Source organism: Lissotriton helveticus, chromosome 4_1 (assembly GCF_964261635.1).
Source record: "Lissotriton helveticus chromosome 4_1, aLisHel1.1, whole genome shotgun sequence".
In the NCBI taxonomy this organism is placed as follows: domain Eukaryota; kingdom Metazoa; phylum Chordata; class Amphibia; order Caudata; family Salamandridae; genus Lissotriton; species Lissotriton helveticus.
Genome location: NC_136063.1, coordinates 495,940,123 through 495,957,205, shown reverse-complemented (window position 1 = coordinate 495,957,205; position 17,083 = coordinate 495,940,123). Strand labels below are relative to the sequence as shown.

At 40.6% G+C, this 17,083-nt stretch overlaps 1 protein-coding gene across 1 annotated transcript in view; it reads left to right on the top strand.

The window, feature by feature from the left end:
• Positions 1 to 17,083, top strand: part of E2F5 (E2F transcription factor 5) — a 348,139-nt gene that overhangs the window by 49,471 nt on the left and 281,585 nt on the right. The window contains exons 3-4 of the mRNA XM_078687086.1: positions 2,027 to 2,188; positions 3,067 to 3,110. Of these exons, the coding sequence (XP_078543212.1) occupies positions 2,027 to 2,188; positions 3,067 to 3,110 (206 nt within the window). The remainder of the gene's footprint in view (positions 1 to 2,026; positions 2,189 to 3,066; positions 3,111 to 17,083) is intronic.

The following is a 17,083-nucleotide window of genomic DNA, read 5'->3' as shown; positions in this document are numbered from 1 at the left end:
AGTTACTGATCTCCGCTCAGTAGGGAAAGAATTCCAGAAACGGGGGGCATGAAAGGAAAACCTGAGACCACCATGTTTTTTGCAGGGATGATGTGGCATCTCTTAATTGGGTGGGCATCCCTCTAATTTAAGACCTCGCCTTCCTTCCTAAACGTTTGGTCCAACAGGATGAGCTTAGAGGGAACCTTGAAAGAGGAAGGACCAGGGCAGCTGTTCACCCCAGTCATGGCTCTTAGGGAGGTCTCACGACTCATGACAAATTCATGTTTTGATTTGAATTTCATGTTTGCAGTAACACATGATATCACACTTGCATGCAAGTTCTGCTCATTTATGGTGTGTATGATGTTACCAACTCCCTACTTTTGGAAAAGACAATCCATTTGAATAACAATATTTATTTTGTTCACAGGTTTATGAGAACAACAGAATTAGGTTAGAGGTTGACATAGGTCACCCTAACATAGTGGCAATTTCTAAAACCAAATTGACAAGATAGGAGCCCGTTTGTCGTCCTGATGCATGCAATAGCAACAGTCCACACTGAACCATGGCAGCGTTCTATGAATTCACATGATGGAACCTAAATTCTTTGTCACTAAGTTTGGAGTCCAGTGTCCACACTTGGACCATCATGCCATACCATCCAGAAACGTCACTTTATTGGGGCACATTAGTCCACTAAGCTCCTTTTGTTAACCTCTTCTCCCCTCACCTCCAGCTTGCCAAGAAATCATTGATCAGGTCTCCACTGGTGACTTGATGTTAGCTTGTCTCTTTTAGGGCACCTAGGAGTATTTCCACCTTCTTGTTCAGGGCGTTCCCTTTGGTTATAGAAAAAGGAGTGCTCATCTGCCATCCTTATCGATGGCTGTGTGGATGTGGAAAGAGCTGAATCGCATCCATCTTGGCTTCACCCTGTAGCAGCCTTCGTATTGAATTGCTTCGAACAAAACTTCACAGCCAATTAATTGTTTCCAAATTGCATTGATTTCTACAGAACTAATTAAACAGTGAGCTAATGCCGCAGTTCCATAGTCAAGCTGTACGAGTGCCTAGCTTAGCGTGGTTTCGATATAAATTGTTTTCCGGAGTCGATCTGCGCCTTTATCTGCTCTCCCACTTAAAGACTGGGCAGAAAAGTAAATGTGTACAAACCTTTTAGGTATTTAACACATTGGTCTTCCTGCGTTTAAACATTCTGTACAGTTTAGCCACTGTCCACGTATAACAAGTTTAATTTTGAGATATCCCATTTCTGTTTAGTGGCAAACTCTCCCGCTTTCATAGTTTCTCACAGACCTCCAATCTCTCACAATGAGTATTGTCTTATTCTCCAAACATCTGACTAATCACACTACATGACGTTTTGGTTCTTGAAGGATCAGGTTGTCATGTAGTAAGCATTTTCCCTGCAGTGAAGAAGTCTATTAGATGGCAATGCAGGACAAATACTTCCCTAATTAATTGTCCTTTTAAAACGTCTACAAGCAAGCATTGTCAAAGCCGATAGGTCTGGCTTGCATTTTCAGCTCTGAAGAAAACATTAAAGAAAAGCCAGCTGCTGTGAAAAAAACCTAAATAAAAACAACTGCTTTCTATATACAATTCCTCTAGAAGATAAAATAATCAATGTGTGAGTTAAATGTTTGAGGCAGTGTACATTTGAGATGTAAAATAGTCCCTCACACAGGGCAAGGCAATTGCTACATAGGAAGGTGGAATGATTTTCATAACAGCCTATAGCATGAGGTGGGAGTAATACTCCTGTAGGTGGAGCCAAGACTAATGATATGTATACTTAAAAACATTGGTGACAACAGGTCCTGCTGTCAAGGGATATCTAAAAACTGTAGCAAATTTCTGTTTTTCGCTGTTGGACCAGCATTTCTCAAAATCTGAGAAAGGTGAACAATATGAATAAGAAATACTGAAGTTACTATGGTAAGTACATACATTTCCTTTTCATTTATATTTGATAAATTACCACTGACATCAAGTCTTCATCATTTTGTTTATCTTTAAGAGGTGTGGGTGCTGGCTGCAATACCAAGGAAGTCATAGACAAACTGAGGTATCTGAAAGCAGAAATTGAAGATCTGGACTTCAAAGAAAAGGAGTTGGATCAGCAGAAATTATGGCTTCAACAGAGCATCAAAAACGTTATGGAGGATTCCAATAATAAATTATATCCTTTTAAGCTGTGAATTAATTTACAAACAAAAACTAATTGAAATGAAAAGGTACGCTAATTGTAATCAGACCGTTTTGACATGGGAACATTTCTCCAAGGATTGGTGTTATCTCACTGTGACTGTAAATTGTGTTGCATAACATGAATACACTGCTGTGTAGGTATTTTTTTCATTTTGTATTTTTTATCCTGGAACAGTACATCATTAACACAGCCACAACCATTCCGATCAGCATAAGTTTACAAGTGACATGCTGTATACATTGCAGGACATTCATCTTACACCTCATGATTGTTAACAGATGCGGGTTACCACTATTACAACAAGTCCCCATCCCCATTTTCCCCTATCAGGGGAGGATCACCCCGGCCCCAGTGTATTCACTGTGCGGGGACCTTGGGTGGGTCAGTAGTTTGAAATGGTTAACAGAGCATCCCCCTACTTTCATTCCATTTCCCCAGATCTTTGTCCATTTTTGTGGGCACCCCCTGCTCTCATACTGCTGTGCAGTTCTTGGTAGAAGTATGTGAAGTAGTTTACTGGCCCTTTTTTTGTTACATTGGAAACTCACTTGCACTGCTCTTACTGCCATACATCGGATCTGATTGAGCTGGCAATTGATAATCATGTGATACTGCACTGAGTCTGTTTTTTGTTTTGCTATATTAGTTTGTATATTTAAGAACCAAAAGAATATTTGTATTTCTAAACAGATATCCGATAATGTCTTTGAACATCCGCTGTCTTTTTTCGTACCATCTGTACTTAAAACCTTTCTAGATGAATGTGTTTTATCTCGCATAAAAACATATTGTTGCTAGTTTGTTGTTTTTTTCTGCTAATTCTGTTTTCCTTGACTTATGTTGCTCACGTGTTCATATGTCACACATGAAGACATCTGCAATTGCTTCAATGGTAATTGTTTAATTCTTTTACTGTTTCATACTGTTAGTAGGAATATAGTCCTAATATAATGGCTAAGAATATCACACTATGCGTGAAATATTGAAATAACTATTCAGCGATAAGTTCTGCGTTTCCTTTGTATAACTGCTTGCTAGCCGTTGACCAATACAGTTGTTCAAAACTTAACCAAACTAACATGTCAACTTGTTGCTATTTTGTAAAGCTTTGATTCGTTTTTGTTTGCACAACCTTTTTACTCACTTGCTTCTAAGCAACCACCCTTATGTTCTCATGTATTTATTTTGTATTTGTAAAATCTTCAACATACGCTGTCTATACTCGCCATCTAAAAATTAACATTGGACAATACATTCTGCAGTTTGTCAACCTTAATATACTACTGACACTAAAAATGTACCGATGGCACCAGCAACTGATAAATCATTAACATTCTTTTAATTTATAATCTTAGCATCCTCACTAAGCTGCAGCAAAGTTTAATAACATTGTGGATAATGTTTCTCGATCCTGATCACTACAGTTCACAGATCTTCTTTCTTCCTTTCCTGGGCTTTTCCTAAATGGTCCCTACATGTCTACGTTTTCATCTCCTTTGACCGGAGGCTCTTGCCCAAGTTTGTTGTAGGACCTTTACTGGGATTCTTATTTGAACCCCTTGCATCTGCTCCCAAATATTGGTATCCAGATTTGTCCTGGGATTAGACTCAATGACTTTAAAATGGAAAACATAATTTGAACATAAGTTATTATTCATTCAGCTTTACCACTTAGGTTCTAATCATTTGAGTTATCCTGAGAATTTGTCAATTGTGACAATAGTTGTATAACTGTTAGAGACAAAGTTCTTTCCACTCCTGTTGACACATTGGTTGTGAAATCGGGTCACTAAACCTCTGGAGATGTACTAGGGTCCCTTTATTATGCATAGCAAGTTGGCTGCCGTTTTCAGAGGTAATGTGGACGTCCTTATCAGTAGTAATTACTTTTAAGATAATTGCACAAATAAATCACAACTGTTTCTTAAGATTTTGATCTACAATGAAATCCACATTATAAAATATACATATTACATGATCAATGCATACCTTAAATAACCCTTACAAAGTGTGAACATTTTAAAGCACATCATTGTATTCACTGGTATGAGTAATAATTGCAGCAAATCTTTTGTCGAATGAACTTCATGTTACAAAAACCGTGGCTTCAACAGACAACAGTAACTAATATGTAGTAAAGGGCAGAAAAATAAAACATGCTCTGTAGTTTGAATAGTGTTGGCAGAGATCGCAGTCTATATTCTGGGGCCATCCCACCCCAAGCGCTAGCTACTGATTTCAACAGTAAGATATTCATACGGAACAATAATAGAAAGCACTGGATGCGGTGCTCCAAATTCCACGTTAAATAGGGTTGAGGCTCTGCCCCAGAGCATGTAAAAATTATAGCTTCCATCTTCTTTTATTCCCTGATAGTGTATTTAAAATGTTTAAGTGCAAGCAGGACATTGTCATTAAATCAACTTTACTTAATCTAAAGTGCAAAGTACTTGGTTAAAATTCTTATACAAAGTGCCAATCTTCATGCTCTGACCTAGTGCTTTTGTGCCGAGCAGACCTCTAAAGATATTCTCTTTGGTAAGCAAAAGCCAGTGAGCCCATCAGAGGACTACAGCAACCCCTGAAGGGACCCATTTTGAGACGTATTGCTTTGATCGAAGCTAGTGTATCTAAATTAAAACATTTTTACTAAATATTTTTCTCTCCGTTTTGTGCAGAAAATTCAACATTTATATCAAAAACTTCAATACCATAAAGCAATATTGGTAAAACTTTAGCGATATACACAGCTATTAAATGGTTTTAAAAAATTATTTTATTTTATTTCAGTACACTGCAGCAGATACATAATACATAAAAATATGTTTTGTGCTAGTTTAAAAAAAAAAGGGTAAATTCCCGATGTGGCATGATTACATAACCTACTACAGCATACAATGCTACAAAGTCTAACTGGGGATCTTCCTTCAAATTAATTAAAGCGCCGTCTAAAGTGCAATCGGATTTTTCTGTGATTTTTATAGTGTAACACACTTCATACATTAATATAAATATTTCATTTAGTTATAAAGTGCAAACATACTTCCAAATCCTAAAAAAAAAATCCTTCCCTTCTCTGACCCCTTTGTATACAATATTTATCTTCTCAGTACATTAGGATACTTAATTATTTAATTTAGTTATAAAATACGAAGGTTACTTAAAAATTCCAAAAAGCGTCCCTTATCCCCCATCCTCTTTGCGCACAAATTCTCTTTAGCATATACTTTATTTATCTTTTCAATCCATTACTGCAGTTATGGTGGTACAGCCGATTTCCTGAATAGTGGTTATTACTGATCGTGTCAGTATCATTGGAATAGACCACCAACTTTGTGCCAGAGCTGGGCGGATTCCCAAGTGTTTGGAGCCCCCTAAAACAATAGAATGTGGATGTTTAGCATATTCAGCCCTGAGAGAAGCCCAAATGCACCTCAGAACCCCTCCCCTAAATATTTTAAGTCTGTCACATTCCACAATGAAATGATCCACCCACTAGGTATTGTACTTCTTGTACATTGTTTGGAAATATTCGTATTCTATTTATGCAAATATAAAGGAGTATAAGGCACCATCCACGGTCATCGAGTTGATTTCTTTGTAAAATAGGGCCACTCTATGTTTTGGAACAGAGATGGGAAGTGTCCAACCACTCCTCTTGAGTTGCATTTACCTTAGTTTCTTGTAACCGTTTACTTTGAAAGGCTTGACGCTGATCTTTAAAATTACACTTCTGATTCTAACTAATATTACCCACTGACTCTGTTTTCTTTTCTCTTTGGTGGAGTAAAATAAAGCATATACTAATTCAACTTATTGATTCAATTTGCAATGGTTGGTATTTCTGTAAAACAGATAATTTGTAAATAAACCAATCTATTTTGGCCCCAGACTACTGGGAGTCAAGTTTGCACCACTTCCCTAAACACCGTTAATCAACCAATCTCTGACTTTCTGTAAGTTGTACTTCACCTATCTGTACACTTCTTATTTCAATACTTCAGGGCACCAGCTTTCAAGAGGGGGTTCTGCATGGAATCCTTAACCAGTGAAATACATATTTCTGTTTGAACAGCCCGAAAATATGGCACATTACCTCTTTCGGTTTCTTAACTTTCGGAAGAGTAGGATTTGGGCTGGGAAAAATTCCATCGCACATAGCAGCTAGAAAAAAGTTATCAATTGTCTTACATTTATTGGATTTGTAGTATCCATCGTGAATTATTAAATAACCAGCTAAATAATAAGCTCTCCAATTTAGAAGGGATAATCCTCCTTCCTGAGATGGCAAACTCAGTTTCTTAAAGCTTTTTCTAGGTTTGCACTTATTCCAGATTAAAAGTGCTAGTGAGTGCATTCAGCCTTTGAAAGATTTTATTATATAATACCGATGGGATCATTGAAAAAAGAGAAATTTGATAGAGGAAGGATCTGCACTTTTACCGCTAATACTCTCCCAATAATAGAAATTGGTATCTTGATCCACCCATCCATTATAGTTTAAATTTGGTATTTTGGGAGCAGTAATTGAATTTATATATCCTCCTATTTCTCAGATACTCAACTTCCCAAATATCTGCCTGGTTTATGCTGATATAGAGTCTGCAAGTATTGAGTCAAGGAATTTACACCAGTAACCCTCTTATATATTTTAAACAAATCATGAAAAACCATCCTCTTGGGTGATGAAAATAGCACCAAATCATCCACATAGAATTTGAGTCTTGGTGCCCCTGGAACCACTTCCTTTACCCCTCCACATTCCCCCAGAAGGCATGCTAAAGGCTCAGTAAACAAGGTAAAGAGAGACAGTGAGAGGGGACATCCCTGCCTAGTACCTCTGGTAATCTGAATGGGGTCCAAAACCCCACAGTTTAAAGTTATTGCAGCTGTTGACCCCTCGTAACTTGAAGCTATTGGCCTTGTGAGCTGATCCTGAAATCCCATCATTTCAAATAAGTAATGAGAATTTGCCTAGCCTTAGTGCTGGTAAGTTCCAATTCAATTAAGGACTCGGAGGCGAGGATTATGCCTTCTTCCTTCACTTTATTTTTACAGCAGCAAGAAAACCTAGAAAAACTACTTTTCCCATGAACACTTGGGAAACGGGAAACTTAAACATCATTCTTTTGCCAGTCTTTGCACTCAAGCAGCTCCCATCATGCTCCTCTGCTGCTTCCTCTTTCTTCGCACGCAGCCCATGTTCCGGCATTCTCACGCATCCTGCTTGGGACCATCATTCCCTGCAAAAAATCGCACCGTCAGATACTGACCTTCTCTTCGGCATATCAAAAGGTACATAGACACCGAATACAGTGCAGCAGCAACAGTCCTAACAGCAGAAACTCCGTGAATTATTTACTTACATTCCATATGGCGAGGGTCCACTTCTTTGAAGTCATTGGGGGGGATAATCCTCGCCTCCGAACCCTTAATAGAATTGGAACTTACCAGCACTAAGGCTAGGCAAATTCTCATTCTATGGCAGGACCAGAGGCTTCGGATTATGCCAGTTCAAAGCTTGTCGACAACCAGCCGAGCCACTTCCAACACTGGCTTAAAATAGAACCTCTTGAACGTGGAATCTAAGGACCAATCGGTCACCCTCATCAGATCCTCTAGCCGAGCCCCAAGGGCAAAAGCTTTGGAGGCCATAGCTCCTCTTGCTGAATGAGCTCCAAATTGTTTGGTATCAATCCCCGCCTCCTGCATCACCCAACCACCCACCTGGCGATTGTTGGGGAAGAAACGGCCTTGTACAGTTTTCGTAGGGCAATGAGAAGTTGTCTTTCGCCCGGAGGGCGAGTGTCATCGGTCATATCTTCGTAAGCACAGAGGCACTGCACTACTCACAGTTTAGGGGAATCTGTAAAAGCCGGTGTGAGAAGTTGGCCTGGTATATGATGTTCACTATTCTAGTGAGCACCTTGCACCAGTCCTAACAACCCTTATGGTGATGGTTGTAAAGTCAACCTTATAGACCAACTATCCTAGTGGTAGCATGGACAAAAGCAGTCTTAGGCTAAATTCAAGAGGGCATGTGAAGCCAGCTGTTTTACCATATGCAAACCTTTTAATACCAAATGAAAGGACACCACACAGGTTATATATTCAAAATATATATGTATTTATTTCTAAATAAATCCCCTTAACTCTTTATGAGCACAGGAGCACAAGCGTATAACAAGGAACTTAATATAACATGCAAACGTTGCACAAATATGGATAGGCCCTGGTGGCCCTTAAAACCATATACTAAAATAGTGGTATAAGAACCACGTCACGAACAATGGTAAGGCCTAGGGCCTTGAGAATCGCTGGGGCTACACTGGACTAACAGCAGTTAGGACGTAGGAGGCCCAGAGGATGCGGGTGCAGTGTCTAAATGCACACGCGTGCATCAATAGAAGTCAATGGGTGCGTAAAGTTAGACAGTTGCCGATTTGGAAGTCTTCCGACTGGACTAGAACTTAACCACTTAAAACTAGGACACTAGGGATGTAAATCTCTACAGGAGCACCACAGTACTCGCGTTACCTCACCCACAGGAAGGGGGTGCATAGGTGTCAAAGTGTGTCGGGTTTCGTCGTGGAGTTCTATGGAGCCTTGGAGAAAAGATGCTGCAGGCGACCAGGAGAGAAGAGTCCGGTTGGATCCAAGGGTGGATCGAAGATGTAGAATACCTGAAAGCAGAGGGGACAGAGTCTGGGTCACTAGCCAGTGACCAGGAAGGAACCAGGCGATGTCGGGTTGCGATCAGGTGATGTCGTGAAGCTTTTCTCCGCTGCCACGTGGACCAGGAGGTGTCGACGACGACCAGGTGCTGGACACAGACTGTCCCACGAAGGCTCTCGCTGTCGGCGGTGTCGGATCTCGATTCGAAGTCAACAGGCCTTGGCAAATGCAACCCACGCAGGAATCGAAGATGGCTTCTGGATCAGACCAGCAAGGTCTGATGGGCTGCTCCTTTTCAGGGGAGCAAGGGCCAGTCTGGAGCAACCAGATCAGCGTTGAAAATTCGAAGGTTCGTCGTCACAGAGGCCACTAGCCAACGGGCAAGTGACCGGACAGACGTGTCGAGCAGGAAAATGCAAAAGGGCCCCACGCAGCACTCTGTGAGTGTGGAGAGGTGATCTTCGGTGCAAAGGATGCTCAGGGCTGGGGCTTCTCAAACCCCAATGCACAGCTTCGAGGGTGCGTCAGGAGCTGCACAGAAAGCACTCCGCTGGCTTTCCAAGATGGCTGGTCCCATGTCTCACGTCGCCTCCAACGGTCTCAGCTTTGCTGTGGCTGTGGATCGGGCTGTTGGATGTCTGGAAGTCCGGTTCTTGTTGGTCTCTTTCGTTCGAGCTCCGGCGGGAGCAACAACAAAGCAAACCTTTGAGCGCTTGATGGTGCCTGCTTGTACAGGGTGGTCACTCCTTGACCACAAGGGAGATTCTTCAGTCTTCTACGTCGAGTAGGAAGTCGAAGTGTAGTGTAGTTCCTATTATCCCAATAGGCTCTGCGCATTGGAATAATATCTTCAATAGTATAGACGTAGGACAGAGGTTAACTAGGTCTTCTACTGACGATATTAGACTTAAAGTTTAGTGTTTGCCAGCTAGCTCAGAGTTCACTAGAAACTTTCTCGAATAGACAAGGAGGAGTTTAACCTCCCTGGGTAGACAAGAAGGGATTTAGTTTCTGACAACCATAGAACATGACAACTTTGCTCTCCCCTAATCAAGAGTGTATCTCTAGAGTCGTGGGAAAACAAAAGACAACTTATTTTACTCAGTCAGTTCAGTGCATTCTTAGTTTCACCAGATTGTAGAGAAAAGGAAGAGACGGGCGTGTTCAATAAAAGATGTTATTTATTGATCAGTCTCTTTTCTCATACAAGAGAAATGAATCGCTATTATTGCAATACTTATTGTTAAGTAGAGTGCATACAGTAAAAACAGAATTATAAAATACTGTAAAAGCATTGATATGGTTTCTTAGCCATATGATACTTAAAATGGATAAAATAGATACATACATATATACATTGACTAATCGTACTCAACTGGTGCTTCTAACTACGCCTACCCCAATGTACCTGACCTAAGCCTAATACGTGGGCGGGAGTAGATAAGTAGCAGTTTAAGTTAAGTTTGCTTTGCCAAGGGTCTGCTTCAAGAATTCTCTGCAAGGGGTTATTCTGTTCAGTACCTGGGATTTAGAAGGCTGGAGGGCTGGTATCTCTATCTCAGGGCTTGATATCCCAGCTGCCTGCAAGGGCGGCTGGAAGCGCCGGAGCTGGATTTCTCGGCAGGAGAAAAGGCAGCGTCTCTTTCTCAGCGCGTCAGAAAGGAGGGGCAGCGTCTGTGGGCTTCGCTGTCAGCTGGGCTCCTCGGCAAGTCTCGCTGCTCCAATCTTGTCACCACCTCGTGTGTTTGCTTAAGGCAATGTCGGTATTATTTATACCTGAAAGGTGCCGAGATTGACGTAAGGATGGACATAAATACGTCAATAAGGATGTCATAAGAACTGGTCGTTCGCACATTCTTTACTGAAGTTCTCGGCTAAATCAAAACAATGGGTGCGGGGATTTCCCAGGTCGCTGTAGGTTTGATTTGTTTTGAGAACTCCGTATGCCTATTAGGGGGCTGGAGAAATAGTGCTTGCCTAATGAGATGGCATGCGCTATGACCTAATCAGATAACGGGCTTCTGTGCCGTTGTATGGCTAATCAGATAACGGGTTTTTGTGCAGTTGAATGGCTGCTAGTTAATTATTAACCAGACAAGGGTCAGAAATAGGGGGATCGATACAGTACCCATAGTAAATACATCACACCCACTCCACGTAATCTATGTCCATATTTACAAATCTAGGCATAGTAAACAAAACTAGCAGTGCATGTGTATACCGAACCACCCCAAAATACAATCAAATGCATTTTGAAAATTGGAAATGCGAAATACACGAAAAGATGAGTATAGTTACTATATGCACTTCAAGCAGTATAATAATGCAAAATCTAATACGCATATTTTGAAATCAGCATGAACGAAATGCGGAAATTACACGAAATGGCTCTTAATACAGAAGAAAAATTCGAGACCATCTCATCACAAAATCATAAATACTTGTGAACATGCTAGAGGGTAGCTAATGTCTCTAGAGTAGCTAAAAATAGAAATTTTGTTCTCTAAGAATAGTTTTACTTTAAGCAGAAGATAAGTGTCCCAAAAAATCGTAAATATTTTTGGAAATGGAAAGAGAAAGGAAAAAAAAATGTCCCGCTCTCCGTAAAAACTGGTGAGAAAATTTCTTATTGCTTTATTTTCAAAGTTGAAGGCCAAATTCAGGGTGTAGGGAACGCCGTGTGCTAGTTTGCTCAAAGTCATTCTTTCTGCTCTGGTGAAACATCATATTGTTGAGACTTTCGAAAAAACTGTCAACTGCTTCTTGCGAAAGTTCCACTAACTCGGAAAAATTAATTAACATGCATTCATGAGCATGATTGCCTTCATTGATGTTTCGATTAGCATAGCTGACAGAAGGTCGTACCTGATCGATGCTGCTTTCATCTTGTACTTCACTACTCTTCAATCGTAGTGGTGAAGTCTCCACGAATGCCGTCATCAGGATTGGTAGCCGCTGGGGACAGTACAATGCATGAGCCGTTACCGGACCCAACAAAGTCTCTGCGTCCATTGGCACATCCGATTGTAGTGTCAGACAGGTGTCCAACACGCATTCTTCGCCGCATAGCAAGCACCTTAATACAGGCATAACACAACGTTGCCACATCGGTCTAAATGAAAGAAACAAAGTCATGTTCAGGTCTCTAAGCCGGGCTATTCCAAGGACTTTAGTTATGCGGTCCCTGTAGCGTATGGCTAGGATCGTTTCTTCCATTGTCGCTGGTGTCTTGTCTGTGACGTGGTTTGCCATAGCGAAGTAACAGGATCAAAAATAGGATGCCTGCCACTAGTCCCAAAAGGAGAGGAAGTCCGCCAAAGATGGAATGGACAAAATCAGGAAAAATACCCAGGATGGCTTTGAAGGGGGTTAAAGCTCCCGAAAACACTTTCTTAAATACACTCGAGATTCCGCTTGTATCAGAAATATTTAAGATTTCGCTCAGTATTTCTGCGAAATGTATGGGGGAATTGGTTGATAACAGTGAATGAATCTCTGCAGTTGTCCTTGCAACTTGGAGATCATACGTTTCTTTTGATGACGTTAACCGGGTTGGCGTCTGTAGGAGCACAGTCTTCATTCTGCTTAAAGTATCAATTCGAATAGAAGAAATTTTCAAACTGGGCCATAACCTTGCCTCTCTGTCTCGAGCATCGTTTGGGAACAATACTCGTTCACAGCACATGACCTTCGTAGTCACGGTTATGAGATAAGGTTTTCCGGGCAGCAGACTGCAACATCTGCGATCTACAATTAGAATGTAACTCCCGTTCGAGAGTCTCCTAAAGAATGGTTCTATTTGTGTTGCATGTGTGCCTAGCTGGTGACTTGAAAGGTTATTTGTAGTCCCTTCACAGGCTCCATGCAAACTAATACCCTGACACAGAAGTGTACCGCTTAGTGACCTTGCATAATTATTGCCACTAAGAAACACATTCTGGCCTTTATTACTAACACATGTGTGTGTATAGGCCAAGTTCCATGTTGACTTAATGTACCCTTTACCCAACCTTTCATACTGGCCTGCCTGTATATATTTTTGGCAGTATTGAAACTGGAAAGTTATCGGGATATTAATTATCCCATGTATTATCCATTCAATGACAGGTCGTTCTGACATTGTCAATGGTAATCTCTCAAGTTTTTCAATGCTCAGAATTGTATAGTCAGCACCCTTCTGTGCCAAACTGATTTGTTTATCAGTAAGGTTAAAGATATTAAACAGTGACGTTGTGTTGATTAAACGCCAAGGCACATAGCCTGAACGCAGATTTTGTAACGTCCAGCCAAGTTGTACAATAGAACGCAATTGGGACTGACCGTGTTGTAACATCAGTAAGTCTTGCGATATTATATCGATTGCTGATGACACAATACTGTCCAGTGAATATATTCTGGAGGACAGAGTCATTAACCCATTGTCCACAACAGAAAGTGATTTTTCCAAATTAATACGGTCAATTTCCCGTAGTTTTTCTGCTGTCTCAATTTGAGTTTCTTTCCAAGCTTCATTGTAAGCTGCATATATAGAGGCCGCTATGAAACGTTTTTGACGCTGTTTGCGTGGTCCCATAATGAAATCGCGCAAGTCAGCACCCTCTTGAAGTAAAGTTAGGTGTTGCCTAATTTCTGCCAGTGTGGATGTTTGTAGCCATTGAAGGCAGAGCTTGCCCACACTGTAAGTAGTTACTATCCCTGGATGTTGTCTTTGGGAATATCTAAGGTCTGGCCTGGTCAATTTGAACCCCTGTATTTTGTTCAGGAATCTGTCTTGACAGTTATTTGTGTCTGTGGGCCAGATCAACCATTGTTTCCAATCAGGATGTGTTCTGTTTTGGTTTAAAATATGGTTCACGTCTATCTCAACATCTATAGAGCTATTACTGTTCGTTGTTGGCTTTGGAATAGACGGTTTGTTTAAGTCTTTGATTTTGGCTAAGCCAAGACAGGTAGTTTGTTGAATAGTGTCATTCAAAAATATAATTTGTTCTGGGATCATGCAGGCTCTGAACAATGATTCTATACCTTGTACTTGCCAATCTTTTGTACCCCAAACAATTTTTGCTTCAATGTTATTGTTCCAGAAATCAAAACCAAATGTATTCATTTGCTCAAAAAATGAATCTGAATATATCAATTTCGTGTTTGTAAGCATGGTCTTCATACCTGTCTTATTCGACAATTTGAAATAAAATGTTTCTGCATTACTTGTGTTAAACCCTGAAAAATATGAATATTTATCATAAAATGTTTTAGAACTACCCTTTGGAGGAGTAGCACAATGTTCCAATTGGTTATAATTTAAAACATTTCTAGGTTGTGCAGATTTATGGAGATAATGGTTACCATAGTGGTTGTAGCAGAACATTTGATCATAATTAGACGAACCCTGCAAATAATCATGTTCTGTAAATTTAGCAGACATTACTAGGTCAGACATCATATCATTATTACTTTCAAAGTCCCAATCATCAGCAAATGTGCTTGGTTTTACAAAGTCACTTAACGAGATCTTAAATTGATGTGGATACTTCAGGATTTCAACCGGGCCATAGATTTCATAATCAGTATTGTCCCATGCTACACCGCCTGGTATAGGATTGGCTGTGAAGTTCACTGAGGAAAGTTCTCTTTTCTTGACATGTGAAGATGTGTGTGGTTTAAGGACCAAGTTGATTTTCTGGCTTGCTGTGTCCATTTTAGCATATTTTCCCTCAATGAAATGTCCCAAGCATAGTACCATGATGAGCCAAAGTATGAGGACAAATGCACCTAATGTCACCCAAATTTCAATCCATGGAGAAATCAGATAGGTTCCCTTTAGTTGATGAAAAAGTTCCTTTGCTTTGTCTTTAAAAGTTTTTGTTGATGGCTGTACTTCTGGTTCACTTGGATCTTCAGAAAAATCATCGAAGTTGATAAAGTAGCCGGATGCCGTTCTGTCAATTGTTCCAATTGCTTCTGGATTACTTTTTGCTTTTGGATTTTGCTTTGTTTCATTAGAAAAGTCTGTAGTTACATCATCGTAGGTCGGTGTTTCTTGATGAAAAAGCTTTGATTTGGGGTTTAAGAGGTTTAAGTTCCATTGCTTTGTTGCATAGTCCTTGTTGTTTCACTGTAGATTTTTCAAATGTGATCAGTCTTTCAGTTTGAACCTCTGTGGATGTAGCAAACTTTGGTGTTCTGCTACTTCTTGGGAGTCCACTTGGCCTACTATTTGTTATCGGCCACATGATTGTGGTTTAACCAGGTCGATGGATATGACTCGGTTCTCCTTTTTACCAGCAAGGGGCGGTAGTACTACTGATCTTGTCCCGTTGATAGACAAGACAGGAACTGCTTTTCTGTAGGAAGGCCCAAATTCCTTCTTTACTGCGATCTTCTCTCTGACCAGATCCCCGACTTTTGGAATCCAGACAGGCCTTGCTGGGACAGGTGGTTTTTCTTCAGTGGTTGTTGGCTGCTGTTTCAACTTTATGTTGCTCAGGTCTTTTCTTGTTTCATTTAAGTCCTGTAAAATAGCCAAACGATCTTTGATATCAAAGCATTTATCTTTAACCACTGAAGTCTGACTATCAAGGTCCTGGATCAACATTCTAGTCCCGAACAATAGTTCGTACGGACTGAGTCCTTTCAGAGAATTTCTTGGCAGGTTATTTAGACTACGTTGGACACTTATTAAATGTTTGACCCACCCAGCTCCTGAACCTAATACCTTTGCTGTTATAGATTGCTTTATGCCTTGGTTTTTTCTTTACACCATCCCGTTTCCCTCAGGAAGGAAGTGAGAAGAGTCCCGCAATGCAATGTTCATTCTGGCCAGGCACCCCCCTTAAGCTGTTTTAGAGCTAAAGGAAAGATTTTGGTCAGAACGTAACATGCTTCTAGCGTATATGCCATTATAGACTCGCAAATCTTTGTATAACAGTTCCGACGACAGCCGAAAGTTGGGGTCTTCATTATAAGTGAAAATAGTCTCTACATGTTAATATGACGCATTATTCATACTGGGTGTGTTTATGTTGGTAGCCTATTCCTTATTGAGCGAAAAGCCGTGGGAATATACCGTTTCGTTCACCACTGCGATCTCTGTTGCAGTTTGGACAGTTCCTCGCGAATAGGTGTTGGTCCAGACTCATTCTTGGCCACCAGTATGTTGTTTGTAATTCTGCTAGAGAATCTTTAATTGTGCGATGTCTTAGACCCTCGCCAAAATGTGCATCTACTATTAACAAGACTCTCTTGTCCGTGTTTGGAATTACTCTATCCCCCACTCCAGGGATTCGAGCAAAAGGGACTGAGTTTGCATTGATTATGTATGTATAACTGAGTGGGTAATTGATCGGTAGCGCTGAGCAGTCGCCTTTTGATGACGTTTTTACTGCCAGCACAGTTTCACCGTCAATGTATTTTACTGCATGCTTCTTTGTAGCTACGGAAGCCGATTTAGTTGCTACCGCTGTGGCTGTCTCAGCCAATGAATTCCCTGCAACGTGAACGCCATCACGCCGATGACTCAGTGAATGTATCACGTGAGTTTTTGGTAGTTCTTTCTGTAAAAGAACTACTTGTTCCCAAAGCACTTTTTGCTTTATTGTTGCACCTGTGTCATCTTTGTAACCGTTTTGAATCCATTTCTGTAAATCGTTATTGTATGATTTGACGCAGTAATACGAATCGCACACTATAAGTGTCGGGAATTCGCGATCGGCATTATCTAGCGCCATTTTTAACGCTATTATTTCAGTTTGTTGTTCTGAATTATTTTCCACTGAGTGTGTTTTTGTAAATAGAGGTCTCAATTTACCTCCGCGCCACACGTCTTTTACAATTTTGCATGTGGCGTTGTAAGCCAGCTCTCCCCAAACTGAGGGTTGAGCATGACCGTCTGTATATATTACACAGGCGTACTGTCGTAAAGGCAGAATGTCGATTGGCAGAGGGTATTCTCTCTCATATTCTAGATATTTTAATTCTTTCATTTCCGGGTCAAAATAGTATTTTACTTTTTCTGTAGCAACAGAATTTACCCATTGTATCCATTCTGGATTCAGTGCGGTTGTCGGTAAATTGCATTGTTAATGCCTCAAAAGCTGATTCTGCTGTTCTGACTGTAACCTGTCTACCGTCGGCTTGGTATTTTTCTTTTGCTACAGCTGTTTGAACCGCATGAACAATGTTTTCCTTAAT